At 44.8% G+C, this 14,925-nt stretch overlaps 2 protein-coding genes across 3 annotated transcripts in view; one reads left to right on the top strand and one right to left on the bottom strand.

Moving 5' to 3' along the window:
• AP4E1 (adaptor related protein complex 4 subunit epsilon 1) overlaps positions 1-14,925 on the top strand; it is a 43,590-nt gene that overhangs the window by 24,588 nt on the left and 4,077 nt on the right. The window lies entirely within an intron of this gene.
• The window catches only part of TNFAIP8L3 (TNF alpha induced protein 8 like 3), a 50,008-nt gene continuing 37,986 nt past the window's right edge, over positions 2,904-14,925 (bottom strand). For both annotated transcript variants that reach the window (XM_076347777.1, XM_076347776.1), the window contains exon 2: positions 2,904-6,006. In XM_076347777.1, the coding sequence (XP_076203892.1) occupies positions 5,444-6,006 (563 nt within the window). In that variant the 3' untranslated portion in view covers positions 2,904-5,443. The remainder of the gene's footprint in view (positions 6,007-14,925) is intronic.

The raw sequence follows: 14,925 nt of genomic DNA on the forward strand, positions 1-14,925 counted from the left end.
CACGTGATGTTCGTTACAACCTTTTCACCGTATGAATTGTGTATGTTAAGCTGCCAATACGCAGATTCAAAGAGCTTTATGGTAACATCACGTAAAGGGGGTTGCAGGGAATTGTACCTGTGTCAGTCTTTATTTTTAGATTGCCCAGCAAATGTTTCTTAATCTATCACCATCTTTGCATTTCTTGTAGTTTAATAACATTCAGTTTCATTAAAAAACAAAAATTAGCTTGATACTCATTAAATATTCTTTGCTACCACATGTAGCAGTGTTTCTGCATATTAAGAACCGGGTTCTATTTTAATTGTTTCTCTTTGCATCTGAACAAGGGTGAAGACTGTAACATTGCACAAGTCTTGAATCCATTGGTGATTTAGATGGCCTGTGTCTCAGCTGGAGGTATAAAAAGAGTGAAAGAGTACACTTTAGGTCTTTTGAACAGCATTCTGTGTGCCAGCTCACGTTATCCGATACTCTTTTTGGAATACTGCCAGATTGTGGGATTTGTTTTTAGGCATCACAGGAGACTTTGGGGTCTCTTGTTGTTCATCGTTGACAGCAATAGCATTTTTTTTAAGTCCGGTGCTAACATAACACACCATTTGCTCTAGTATTGAGGAGGAGTTGGGAGTTTGGAAAGTTTGACACAATTGCTGAATTGAAGGTGGCTGGAGCCCTGATCTAAACCGAGAGGCTGTTCTGCATGGCCTGGCTGTCGGTGTGTAACAAGAGTGCATGCTGCACTGCAGTTCTGGCTGATGTAGGGAGCTTAGGCCCTTGAGAACCTCAGCAATTCAGTGCTGGGAATCCCTCTGGTCTTGATCCATCATCCAGTTGTCTCTAAAATGAAATATAGCTGCATAAGTAATTATACAAAGGAATATTCTTTCATCTAGTTCTGTACTGAAAATCCTTCAGTGAATATCTTCATCTTCTGTGGTGTTCCCGTTTACTTTTATTTGTGACTCTACTAGATCTTGAAGGATTAACCTGTTTTCAGGGAAAGGGAAGCAAGGTGCATAGAAGTAGGCTAGAAGGAAGAGAGGGCATAATCCAGTTAGCACGAAGAAGTTTACTTTCAAGAGGCAGCCAGAGGCCAGTCAGAGTATACACCGACCTGTCCGAACTGGTAGGTTAACAGCGTTTCGGACCAAAACCCTAGGTACCAGGAGACGCCACTGTGTCACTGCTCTGTGCCACGGGCCACTTGGAGTTCTGGACATTTTGGAGTCAACAGACAAGTGGTTGTATTGGATCCACAGTTCGACTGTTTTGTCAGGTTCTCTCCCCTTACCCCAAGTATTTTCAGGTATTTTTAATGAAACAAATACTTCGGTAGGAAAATTTGGTGGAGGTGCAACATGGCAGTATGGTGCAGTGTGTTTTCCTAAACATAGATCAAATCTCCCATTGTCTTATATTACTTTCTGCTAGGTATTCCCAACCCCTTCTCATCCTGTAAGGACCCGAGAGAATAAATTTGGGTAATGGATGGCACTATCTCGAGGTCTTCCTGTACTTGCAAGTAGCTCATAAATGACATTGCCTGATGGTTTCTCAGTATTGGAAAGGTAGTTACCTCCTATAGAGTCCCACTAGTAGTTTTGCAGCATAAAGAGCTGTATTACCTTTTCTGTGTGGGTAAGGCTGTGCATAGTCCTTTTCTGGCAGGGAGGTACGTATCATAGCACGTAAAAATGGACGTAGACCTGCTTAAGTCATCCAGTTAAGACTTGCTTTTGCATTTCTGTTGCTGCGATGAGAGTTAATTGTGCTTTACCTCTTGGTTCTCTTCAGGGTCAGCTGTTTATATGCCTTTCTGTGAGAATGTTTCTCTAACACAAGTAAGATGACATGTTCAGTGCGATGCACTGTTCTGTGGTACCTGTACAGTCTCATTAGGATGCCAGAAGTGGTCATTCCCTTGAGAGTTTCTTGAACATTAACATTTTTCTCTTTAACTTTATTACGTAAAGTTGGCAGTGAGGAAACAAAGAATATTGTGTCCTGCCATGATATGATTCATAAAATTAACCTGACAGCAATGTTTTACCAGCAGTGTGGCTCGAAACACCACTTACAAAGATTGCTTTAAACTTTTTATTTAAAGGTAGTTGGCAGCTTTTTCTTTGTGCCAATCTTTAATTGCTTCCAGTATAATTGCCGTGTGAGTTGTTTGCAAATCCGGAGCTCTTTCAGCCAAAACAGTTTGCCTTTTCTGGGAATAAGGATAGGAGAATATATGCTTGCTGTTGTTTAAAACGTTCTGGTAGGTTCTAGCGTCTCCACGTTTAGGGCAGGGATTTGAAATCTGTCAGGGCTGTGTCTTCTGTCTAACTGAAATCCCGTTTAGCTAAACTGAGCTAAATACATGATGGGAAACTTGCAAGAAGGTGCTTGGTAGAGAGCTAGATCTTGGCGTGCTACATCTGCTCTGGCCGTGGCACAGGCTGCCTGTGTATCCTGTAGGCACCGCTCGGGCTGAGCCTGGGGCGAGGCTGGTACCTGAAGGGAAGGAGCCTGTGCCATTTCCCCCACAGGGTTTGCGAGGGAGTTTCTGAGCCTGGTGACTGAGCCGCGCTACGAAACAGACTGAGCCAGCATCATTTGTTAGCTCAGGTGCTTGAGAACTTTGTGGAAAAACAGAAGTTTCCTTTGCTGGCCATGCGCGTTTGTCTTGCGTGCGCGTGATGGAACAGAAATGTGGAGTTCCGGTTTTCTTTTAAACCCTTAAACTGTCCCTCTGCCTACCTCCTACCTTCTCAAAATCTGGTCATCGGAGAGCATTAGGGTCGCAAAAGTGGAAGGTGACAAAACTTAGATTACAGGAATTCCCTCTTCTTATCGCTTAACTTGAGTTTACATTGGATGGCAGAATAAATAAACCAAAAGGAAACAAAAAGGGCAGTAATCACACATTTTTAATCCACAAATATGATAATACATCATATACTTAAGGTGACCTGAACATTGCCTGTATTTTAGCAATGCTACTACATATCAAGCTACAAGTACAAAAGTAAACAATGAATATACAGGATATGCAAGTATGAGAAATACTCGAAAACATTCTCTTTCCTTAAGGCTACTCAGATTTATAAATAAAACAACAGCTGTTCAGCTGGTTTGTCTAAAATACCAGAATCTGAATATTGATATTTGCAACACACAAAAAGAAGGTCACAGATCCAGGATATCCCTTTCCTTTGGACATCTTCAATGTTGAATAATCTCTTTTTTTTTTTTTTTCTGGCTTTAAAAAAAGAACTTAAATTTGTTTGCCACAAGTGAAACAAACACGCAAAATCTGACATGTGTGCACTGGGACAGGAATGTTGGATACGATAAATACTGTTCAAAAGCATCAGTTGACAAGTACGTGCTTGGAAAAAATGCAGCTAATTGTGCATGTAAATATGGCTCCGCAAATGCTGAACTTGCAACCCCAAATGTGGGTATTTCATTACTGTGCTGTGTTGCAAAGGAATTGTCCACCTTCATTGCTACTAAATATACTTTTTATGGTTAAAGGAAATACGCGAGGAAAACTGCATCATTACGAACTGCTCTGGTAATGTGCTGCCATTTTTACTGTGCTCCAAAATGAGTTCTCCTGGGAACAGATAAAAATCCATCTAGCACAACCCTAGTGAGTACGTGAGCTGGGTATGTGTATTCTCAACTGTATAAAGGCGTGACAGTCAAAATTGTTGTTGCAAGAGACACAATATAGTTATTCTGGGGTGAGGAAAGACAGAAGAAGAAGATTTTGAACAGTTTTCTTTACCACCATAGTATTTAAGAATTTAAATGCGAAACATACATTTTTCTTACCCTAAAGTAATGGGTGATCAACACTGGCAGTTTTCCTCAGAGAGGAATGGCTTTCAAATACATTTTCATGTCTCTGTCAATTTTCAAGTACATGCATCTCTCTATTATAATATATGTGATACGGAAGGTGTTACCTCCAGGTAACGGGATTGTCTGCTCTCTGTGTCAACTAAAAGGAGATGGTACATGACACGGAAGTGTCGGCACAGAGGTGAGTCTGGAGGATAAGATGTAGAGGGCACGGAGAGGAGAGCTTTCCGAACGTACTTCCTTTGCTTAGGGTCAGCCGGCACCTTCTACCCAGCTGCAAGATTCTGCACGTGGCAAGCTGGTGTATCTGCTCTGCTCCCGTTCTCCCTTAATCCTAACATACTGGTTTCTGTACGGTTTCTTCTTTGCAAAATGTTTTCAGTTTGAAGACACTATGTATTTTTGTTTAAAAAGGAAAAAAAAAAAAGTCACTGAAAACATTCTGAACAAGTCAGTCAGTCATGAAGCTCACCGGAGTCGCTAAGACCGTTCTCTTAAGACTACTGTGGATATACTACACTTAGATGGCACTGCAAGCGTAGCGGATGGGCTTCCTTTGTATCACACCTCTGTAGGCACAAATTAACATCATGGACACATTAACCCGAGGGTTTTGTCTAGGCTGAGTATTTTGAGGATAGGGGATGTAAACGTCGCTTTGTAGCTCCATCGGTGTCTTAGTCGTGCTCCTCTTCACAAGTGCAATTTCAAAATCTTCACAAAGAATATTTTGTTCCGGCAGGCAAAACAGTAAGGGCACAAAAAGCAGCACAACCTTCAGCCTGAACTCATCTGGTGTTACCAAATACGCAAACCCTGAGAGTGGGGAAACCGATGTCCTACTGTATCTAGTTTTCTGGTTACCTTTGAGCTCGAACCACTGAGCTGCTTTTCAAAATTAAAATGACACCTTCTTTATACCTGTTATTAGCAGGTATAAACCAGAACTCATTAATGAAAATATTGCTTCGTAGAGCAGCTCTTTAAATTTTCTCCCACTTCTACTCAGTTTGTATTATTTGTTATTCCCCTGTTAGACTTTAGTACTTCGTAGAATCAGAGATGCCTTCTCATATTGATTCCTGACCCTTTTGAAAGGAGCGAGCTTAATCCACTACAGCCCTACTTTCTGTCTAAGCTTTTTCGGTTAGCGTGGGAATAATAAAAACATACGCACCACGGGCAGCCTGGGGGTAAATTCCATGCGTTGCTCGCTTGCCTTCACCTGTCTATTTTTACATAGCCATGCGTTTGAGTTTACTTTCTTTTCACACGTTCAGCCTTGAACACAAAGCTCGTGAGATCGGGGTGTATAGCAATCTGTTTCTGAACAATCTATATCAGCAGCCTTGTTCGCTCCTTGGAAAAGACTGAATTATCTGAACAAAACATTAAAATTGATAGCTTTCTGATTTAGGTTTTCCACTTCATCACGAGCCTGGTGAGCACCTTCTGGCCCCTGCTGGAGACTGTAGTAAGAGACCGGTAGGAAGGAAGCTCGCTTGCTCACCATGGCTCATGAAGGGTGGCCGGTTCTAGAGAGAAGTTTTTGGTTGGTTTCTTGGTTTTGAGGGTAGTTTCAAAGGACCTTCTCATCAAGTAGTTTGTTGATGCCATCGCAGATCTTTTTGAGGTATGGCCGACAATCCCCATCCAGACTGTACAGGGCAGTTAGAAATTCCACATCCGCAAAGTGATTGAAGACGTGGTTGATGCGCCCGTGGGATCTCGGTGTCAGGTGTCGATCTACTAGTTCATGCACAAGGTCTTTACATTCATTCAGAAGTTCTGCAAGAACGTTTCTGTCGAAAGTGTACTCTACCTCGTAGAAACTGACAATTGTCATGGCAGTTTGGTTCAGCTTCTTCCTGAACTTGTCTACGATTTCCAGCTCTTCTTGGTTGAACTGATTATTTCGATAGAGGATCCCGATTTTTATTGCCACTTTAATCAGGTCTTTCATAATTTTATGGGCTTCCTTTTTGTTTCTTGTGTGTTCCTTTGTTACTTTGTACAGCTCATCGAAGATTTCGCTGCTTGTGTCATCGATCAGCATGTTAGCCATGGTTTTGGTTGCCATTTTACTCAGGATCTTTTTCTGGGCTTGCAGCGCGAGATTCTTGGAACTGAAACAATCTGGACCTGTTTCGGGATAGCAGAGAAGAGGGAAAATGTTAATTTTATTTGGTGAATAATTTTCACAATCAGTTAAGAAAAGTAGTACCGATGTGCTTAACTGCGACATTACGTGTATCACTGATCGTAACATACAGTCGTGGTTGCGATAACGGGAACGCTTCCAACACTGTAATTCCGGGGATCCTTGGGGGTCTCAGACATCCACGTTTCAGGTCTTGCCGTTACTGAGGTTTTTTGCTTACAGATCAAGAACAGAACATTCTGGCAGGGGATATCTATGCTGGTTCTCCACTAGTCTTTTAATTTTGAAGTTCAATATTAAAGCTTTCTTGGCAGAGAGATCCGTGGAGATGATGTGGTCGAAATAATACATAAGCTATCAGGGACCAGCAAAAGGAGATACTGACAAATAAATACATGAACCTGAAAGAATGGTACTTTTGGTCGTTGGGAGGCACTGTTGTTCCACGGTTAGACCAAGCAGCATCTCAGATAAGGGCTAATAAGGCAGATTCATAAGCGTGGATTTATTTTGCTTTAATCTCTAGTAACGATGCCTTTCCCGTTTGTTACCCATTTGCAAAATTATAGAATGTGATTTTTGTAAAACGTTGGTGCTTCAGTGCACGCGGTTCCTGCCAGATGAAAATACCCGAGCTATTTGCTCTACGTTTATCAAATAAGTGTCTTGGATTTTTTATCTTTTACCCATCTGTGCAAGTTGCACTCAGCACAGCACCTGAGCATGTGGCTACTCCTGCTGGACTTTATCCGATGAGCTTCTATAATTGTTGGTAGAGATTGATGTGACCTTCCTCTGTTTTTCACATTAATGTTGGTTTTTAACTGGCCCTACGCGGACAAAGTAAAGGAAGCCGAAAGGTTTCATATGAAATAATCATGCAGTTTAACACTAGGCTAGTGAAGTCTCTGTTGGCTCAAAGGGCGTTTTATTGTTGTAGCAAAACGGTGATGAGTGCGTGCGTACTCAGGCTTACAGCCGGTGAGGTGAGGGCCGAGCGCCGGCAGAGTGGCCTCTGGTATGAGACGCCTTCCTCGCCTTCCCCTCACCTCTCCTCTCGGTATTTGCTCACGCAGAGGAGATGCCCCCCGTGCGTGGTCCCTGCCAGCTGGGGACCTCGCTCTGCTCGCTGGGAGACCAGAGCCTTGGCTGGTGCAAGGGGGACGGAGGTAACCGTGTCCTTCACCAGCTGCTGGGGAGTCAAACCGCTAAGAGATTAAAAATAGTAAAAATCAAAGCTTCCAGTGCTGATGTGAGTTTGGAGCCCGAGTGGGTCTTGGGCTGGTCGGGTGAGCTCTGGAGGCCCTTTCCAGCCTTCAGCACACGAATGCGCAGCCGAGACGACCACGCCGTCGCCCCGCTGCGCAGCCGTCGTCTGTCGGTGTTAGTGGTGCAGTCTGATCCGCGGCCTCGCTCACGCTGCCGCGGGTTCACCGCAGCCTCTCCTTCCTCCCTGTGCTCCCTACATCCTCGCGTGAGGCAAAAGGGGTGCTGAGTGCTGAATAAATAACACTGAATTTATACAGTCTTCTGTTTAAATCCTATTTTTCAAGTTAGCTAGAATATTAAAGTTGTCATCTTTCTTTGTGTGCTACAGCTGTACTACTGAGCAATATGAAAGAGTAACATTTAATTTCGACTGAACCACCACCTGGAAAAAATAATTCAATGTGCATAAAAGAATTGCTTGTCATTTGGAGAGAAAATTGTGGGGCTGAGTTGCTGACTGGAGGAAATAGAAAAACTGTGATTCAATCTAGAAATGATAAAACCAGGATGAAAGCATTCTTTCACTTAGCAGTACGTGGGTATATAAATAGTATCCGTGATGAATAATTATGTGCATTTGACACAGTAAAATGGAAGATTAATATTAGCGTCTGTTTCTGTAGTAAGTGTTTGCTATTAATCAAGTGGACACAGTTGTTCAGTATCTGTTTTGATCAATAACTGAAAACAATTGCAGCAGATTTTTAGAATATTAATTTTACTAACGTTCACGACACTTTAGCCTCCGTGTCATTTTCACCAGAGGAGAGCCCAGCTGGCTCCCGCCGTGCTCAGCTCCGCTGCAGGGAGAGCTTTGCAGAGCCGTTGCAATTGTCTAGCTCGAAGCAAAGCCTGCAGTCGTGGCGTGCGGAAAGGCGGCTAGCCAAGTACCGCGTCCCCCAGCGCACGCCCCGCGTCTTTGCGACGCCAGCGCATCTGTGGGAGAGCCAGGACCAGCGCAACCACCAGCACCTTCTCAAACACGCGTGCACGCGGCTGCCCTCCCATCCACGTGATTTCCGAGAGACAAAATTCGACGCGAAATTAGCACGTAAAAGCCTCTAATAAACTTATCAGAAGTGAGGTTTGTCTGGCGCAAAAAAAAGTGGTTCCGGGGTATGTTCCTGTATTCAAAGTCCTGGCTCTCATCCACAAAACTGAACAGAAGGCGATCTTCAAAGTTGGGTTTCTTCCCCCGTGACACCCCTGGGTTTGGTACCTCAAATGATGGTAACACGGCTCCTAGTGAAAGGTGCAAGCTATGAAATGGGCAGCGCAGCCAGAGAGCGTCAGGCTGAGTTTAACTGAATGTTAAGGCTGGAGCGTTTTTCCATGGCGAGTCCCAAGTGTGGGATCTGCTATTTAACAGCATGAGACTGAGCTCCTTCTCAGCTTTCTAAAAATAAAATAAAATAAAGAAATCTGGTATTACATTGGAGCCGGTAAACTTCTCTCTAGAAGCTGTATGCCCCTTTCCTCTCTGATTTCCTTTACCAGGCCCTATTGCTATATCCTCCCCCTCCTCTTGTATCTCTTGCTCTCTCCTCTGCTCAAACCAGGACCCCAGTCTCATGCCTCCTATCCCTGCTGTGGCCCCCTTCACCACTTCGCGCTCCCGTCTCTCCAGCCTGTCTCACCGTGGCATCTCTAGCCCCTAAGCCGTGCCAGCCACGAGTGCTCAGAGCCCTCAGAAACCAGGCAGATCCAAATACTTTGTGCACGCTCCTTTCCCCCGCCTCCTTCCATGATTTGTGCTGCTCTGTGTATTGTAAAATCTGTGGTAGCCGGTAATTAGTTTCACCACCGTGATGGCCGTGCGGTCTCTCCCAGTCAACTGTACCAAGCGGACAAGGTCCCAGTGGGGAAGGGCAGCGCTTGGTGGGGACACAGGACAAGCTTGTCCATCTGTAGCATGCTGTGGTGCTCTTTGGTAAATACAGAAGCTGCAGCCCGCTGCCACAGTCCCTCCACGTCAGGAAGCCGCTGAGAAGCTCAGGGCGGAGGAGGAGGAGGAGTGGTGCATCCCAGCTGCCAACCTGGCCGCCGGGATCGGCGCTCTGCAGAGCCTCAGCCCGTGGTCTCCACCTGCCCGAGCGCCGGCTGCTGGGGTCAGACGACGTGTGTGCGATGAGGACGAGGTAGACAACAGTCATCAGCCCATTTGTGCAGCCTAGACAACGGCGTGGGGGCTGTTCGCGCAGGGCTGTGCTCGACTTGCTTAAATTCAGGGCGTGCACAGTTTTACAGCAGTGTATCCTGGAAGGCGCGCGAGAGACTGGATTGATCGTTTGGATTCCTGCCTCCAAAATCACGTAGTGCTCAGACACCAAGGTGACGCCTTGCCTTTCAAAGTGGTTAGCCACATGATTAAATTCAGGCTTTCATGGGGACTGCGGGTTTGCTGTGGCAGTCTTTTCTTACTGCAGCACATTGCTCATTACACAAAATACAACATCTTCGCCTCCTACATACAGCAATTCTATTTTCTGCTTTCTTTCATACAGCAAAACAAATCAGCAACAACATTACAGATGCTATTAGCTTTCAGGAACATTACAGCAAAGCTAAAAAAGAAAAACCAACCTCGGAGCATGCTGCTTTGCTGGGTAATGGTTAGCTTCCGTAATAGAAGGTCTGACATCTTAGTTTTCACTAAAGTAAGGGCCAGTTCTGCCTTCAGGTCTGCTCTCTCCCCCTCCCTCTCTGTCATCTAGAGAGTTGTGTATGATAAAAGCTATTCAAAAAGCCCCATGCGACGGGATTAATCCCACAGCAATCTTCCATCCTTCAAAAAGTGCAACTCTTTGGACCTGTATTTCCACAGCTGTGATACCCGAAGAGGGAACGGTGCGCGCCCAGCTGCAGGCGGGATGAAGGGGAGAGGCTCCCCGCGCCGGGGCGGCCCCGCCGTCGGGGTGCCGCACTGCTCCCCGCCAGCGACGGCCCAGCTTCTGGCACACGGTGCTGAACGCGACAGAGATGTCTCACATCCACTAAACTTAGTAACAGGGTTGCTTAATAACAGAGCTGCTTAATAACAGAAGTGTGGAAGAAGTTTGGCAACTTGGATGTAAGAGTTTCGTATTTTAAGAGTTTTTGACACTAAAATGCAAGAGTATCTGTAATATTCTCGAAATATTTTTATTCCAGATGGCTGTACCAAGTACAAAATGATTAGAACTAAATGCTCAGCAATACTATTTTCATGTAAATATCCATTCAGCCACTCTGTACAGAACACACGGCAGAAGCAGTGAACCAGAACATGCTCCCACTATGCCCAGGAGAGAGCATGGGCGATGTTTTCTGAAAGCAATTACGCGGACGTGGAAACAAAGCCCCCGAGCACACGAATCCATTTCCCTCCCAGTTGGCCACTTCTTTGCCAAAGCCTTAATAAAGTTTTGCAGCCAGCATATTTTCTCCCCTGGCAAACGGCTGAAAGGCACGTTGAAGTGAGCTCTGGAGGGAGTGCTGCTTCACAGGTAAAAACGGACAGAGCAGGAGTTGATCTGCGGAGTTTCCGTGGAGTTTGCCCAGTGCATTTTTAATTGCATTAGCAGGCTTGCTTGGAGAGGAGGGATACAAAGCAATTCCTTTGGTTTTGTCACACCTGTGGAGTTACGTCCCACAGCGGGAGTTGTCACTGTAGGGCCTGCTGCCGCTTGTACCAGTTAATCAGTTACCTCAACCATTGACTTCACCTGGTCTAAGGTGAATCGCACCTGGAGCTGCGTGCCTTTTCTCCCAGCAGTTGGTGGTGGGCTGTGTTTTGGAGCCGCTGCCAAGCAGTGCGGGGAGAGGGGGGCACTGCATTAGCTTGAGAGCATCCTGGAGAGGTGAGCTGAGCCGTTGTAAGTTAACGGACTGAGCTAAAAAACACGAAGAGGCTGCAGGAGCCCACTGCAGTCCTGCAGCCTGGCAGGAACGGGAGGTGATGGGAATCAGAAAAGGTCCCTGCATCTGTGCTCCAGCTGTACTGTAAGTAAGCAAAGAGCTGAATCTTCACTGAACAAGAGGGAAATACGTAGGAAAGTAAAGATGATGAAGAGGCTGAAATATTTTTAATACTCCTGAATCCTCAATTTTCAAATGCAGCGCAGCCTCTGCAGCAACAGACAGGCTTTAAGGCGTCAGCAATGCTGCTGGAAATGTGGGCATCCCTCCAGCTGCTCAGGCTTGTGGGAGACGGGACTAAGCCAAGGGACAGGCACACTCTCAGAGTCTGCTACAGCATGGGATAGCTGGGTTGTGAAAACTGTTGGAGGAATGTGCTGTTTTAATGATTTGTGTGACCTAGTTTGAATGCATCTGTGTATTTTAACCTAGTGGCATACCTGCCCCCGAGCCTGGAGAGTCTGGGAATGCCAACGAGAAGGAATGAGGCAGCTCTTGCGGAGAGTTAAATGAGCAGTGGGTGTCTGAATGGTTAATCCAGTGTTGCTGCTGGTGTTGATAATTTACTGGGCTGGCAGCTTGTTTCATGATAACCTGCAGTTACCTGTAATGTCTCTTTTTCTTGACATAAATAGTTAAGAAAGCATAAATAACGTTTGAGGAAAGTAAGAGCACGGGATTTTATTAAGCTGTTATGTAAAGCTATAAGGACGAGAAAAAGCTAGTGCAGATTTGGAAAGGAGAATGTAGAAAAACAAACAAAAATATCTAGTTGCTTGATTTGCAGCATTCAGGCAAAATGTTTAGCGGTAACGAGCTGCAAACGTGTGTGTTTTATTTATCCTTTAAGTATCACTTACATGCTATAAGATTGATTAGAAAAGTGAACTGCAGAACGCAGGATTTCAAAATAGCTCTAAAAGCAGACAGGGAAAAAGCTCACTAAAAGCACTTCTCCCGTAGTATTTTAGTACTGAGCAGCCAGGCAGCTGGCTGTAAGTGCGCGTATTACTCTTGGACAGCTACAGGATCACTGCAGAAGAAACATTCAGTGTTTCCAGTAACTTTAAGCCAAGAAATCCAATAGACCAGATGGAATATATCAGCTTTCAGGGAGGGCCAATTTAAACATGTGTAAGCACCAGGGACCCAGCGCTTAAACTTTTAACACTTCTAAATTGTTACTATGAACATAAAAGGGTTGCTCATATCCGTAGTGGAACAGGAGATTACAGACTGATAATTACATGATCCTAGGAGAATGTACCGGTATCCAAACGTCTGAAGGCAAAACTTGGACACGCTGGAAATGGCAGTAACAGCCCTGTACAGAGGGAACATGACTGAATGGAAAAAAGAAAAAGACCATTTTTCCTGTTAGTGCTTTATACGAGCAGCAATCATGCTGCAAAAAAGGACTGTCTGGGAATCTAGGGACTGGAGATTCCTAATGATAGTCTTATTTCAGCAGCTGGCTTGTATTTGGCACTGACTTTACTAATAATATATTGTTGCCACATACTGGAGCGTGCCTTTCAATACCTGGCAGAGATGGTGGTAGGCTGGGGAGCCCCTTCTGTAAAGAGAAGAGGAGCAATGCAGAACAAGCGGTTGTCCTTGTCTCGGTAATGCCTCCAGAGATGATATCCAGGGGGAGAGGAGCTCAGCTGCGGTTTCCATCAGCTCTGCCGGAGTTGCCAAGAAAGGGGCTGGCTGAGCTGTGCTCCTGCTACCCCCAGTAGCTGGCTGGGAATTGAACTACACCGCTGTATTCTTCTCCCGTGCCTAAAAGCAGTAGCTGGCAAGCGGTGTCTGGACAACAGCACTGGCCCGTGGTGTGGAAACCTTCACGAGAGCTCCCTTGATTACATGGCACAGCTGTCACGGTGCTGTGCTTTCGTACGGCTGCTATTTGACATTACAAATGAGACATTATACTCCGTCATATCCTGAAAACTCGCATCCAGCTTGTGAGAGAGGAAACCACTCCCTGACAAAACGGCTCAGTGAGGGCCGTCTCCATGCACCGTGTCCCTGCGCCACAAACCGAACGGAGGTACCAGACAGCAACTGCTGTGCTAACGACCCAGCCCTCGGGCCAGGCCTGCAAGCACGAGCTTGGCACACGAAGCAGCAAAGTCACCTCTCTGAAAGTGGCTACCAAAGCTCTTACTTTTTTTAATCTGATAACATATATCGGAACCAAAACCTAAACCGGGCTGAAGCACAGGGAACGGTATCTTTGGGGAGTGACTTTCAAGTGTTCCGTTTAAACTTTGCACCTCCCATTTTGTAGCATGCAGGGAAGCTCTGCCGAGGCAGCAAACGCATCTGGTCAACTTTTGGCAATCGGTGGCGAGTGTAAACAGTGCAGAGCTTGCTTACACAGCACCCCGAGGTACACACAGGGAGTACAAACAAGGCTTTGCTCTTATCTGGAAGTGCTCAGGTGTTACAGAAATGAGTACGTTTGTCTGCCAGGAGTGATAGTAAAATACTGTAGTGTTTGGGTTTTTAAAGCTTTACTAGACAACTAAAAGAGGTTTTGATAAACTGACCGCTGTATTTTATAAACAGGCTTAAAAGTCTTTCAACGTCAGCTCATTACATTACATTGATAGCAAGTGCAAAATACATTGAAAAGACTGAACATCCCTACCCCAGAAAATGCTGGTTTAACTCTGGTTGGCACTGCAAGACAAAACACTTGCACACTGACAGCAAAGGCTTGACAAGGGAGGTATTTGCAATAGATCGAGCCATAATTGACCAAGACGTTGCCTGGGCCGATCTTTAGGGAATGGGAATGCAGGAGGATTGGTTACTACCTGTTGCAATGACCTATTGATCCTGTTCCTGTATTTTGAGACAGATATTTGTGATTATGTTAGGGGTTTTTTTTCTTTAAATGCTAGCTTTGGTCCAAAAAAGTCCTTTAGAGTGGAGAAGCATGCTGACATATCCAAAACACTACAGCAGGATCTTAGGTAAGCATGAATAGCTCACAAAACCCAGCAGATAGCGCTTTGGTGGCAATAGGGGACATCTTGAATTGGTTAGGATTTTTTGGCCTTCAAGCTGTCAGTGATTTCCCCCCTGCCCTCCCCATATATGCTATATAGCAAATCCTGGGCAGAAACTGTTGAAGAGTTTAACTTCGGTCTCTGAAACATCTTGTGTTTAATCTCCTTTGTCTTCTCCACAATTTCCACATTTCTTACACCTTCCTTTTAAAGACAATGCATTTAAAAATAAGGTATCATGGTGACTATATAGCAAAAATGTCTAATTAGACGAATTATTATTATCTGTATAGGAAAATCATGCTTGTTTTAATGTCTGGCCATGTAATCTTCACAACGGGACAGTAACGAGTTCTTTGATATGTGCTAAGAACTGTTTATTGCTTGGATGGGACAGTCTCTGGGGGAGCATCAGGCATATAATAAATGATAAACCAATTATCTTGTTAAGGAAAATAACCTCATAGGCTTCTTTAAAAGGACTCAACCATCACATTCTTCCAACAAAAGTAACAATTATCTAGAAAATAAAGGATTTTCTTGCCAACGTATTATTTGCCACTAAGACTCTTATAAGCCATGAGAAACCTTTCAAGATCTTGCAGCTACCCTGTTTTTATCCAGATGCTATTATTGTAGCAACTTCTCTTTGCAGATGATCTGTAGAACTTGCTTGCGGTGTTACTTTATGATCAGTTTCCAGACTGGTGG

Source organism: Aptenodytes patagonicus, chromosome 10, assembly GCF_965638725.1.
Source record: "Aptenodytes patagonicus chromosome 10, bAptPat1.pri.cur, whole genome shotgun sequence".
In the NCBI taxonomy this organism is placed as follows: domain Eukaryota; kingdom Metazoa; phylum Chordata; class Aves; order Sphenisciformes; family Spheniscidae; genus Aptenodytes; species Aptenodytes patagonicus.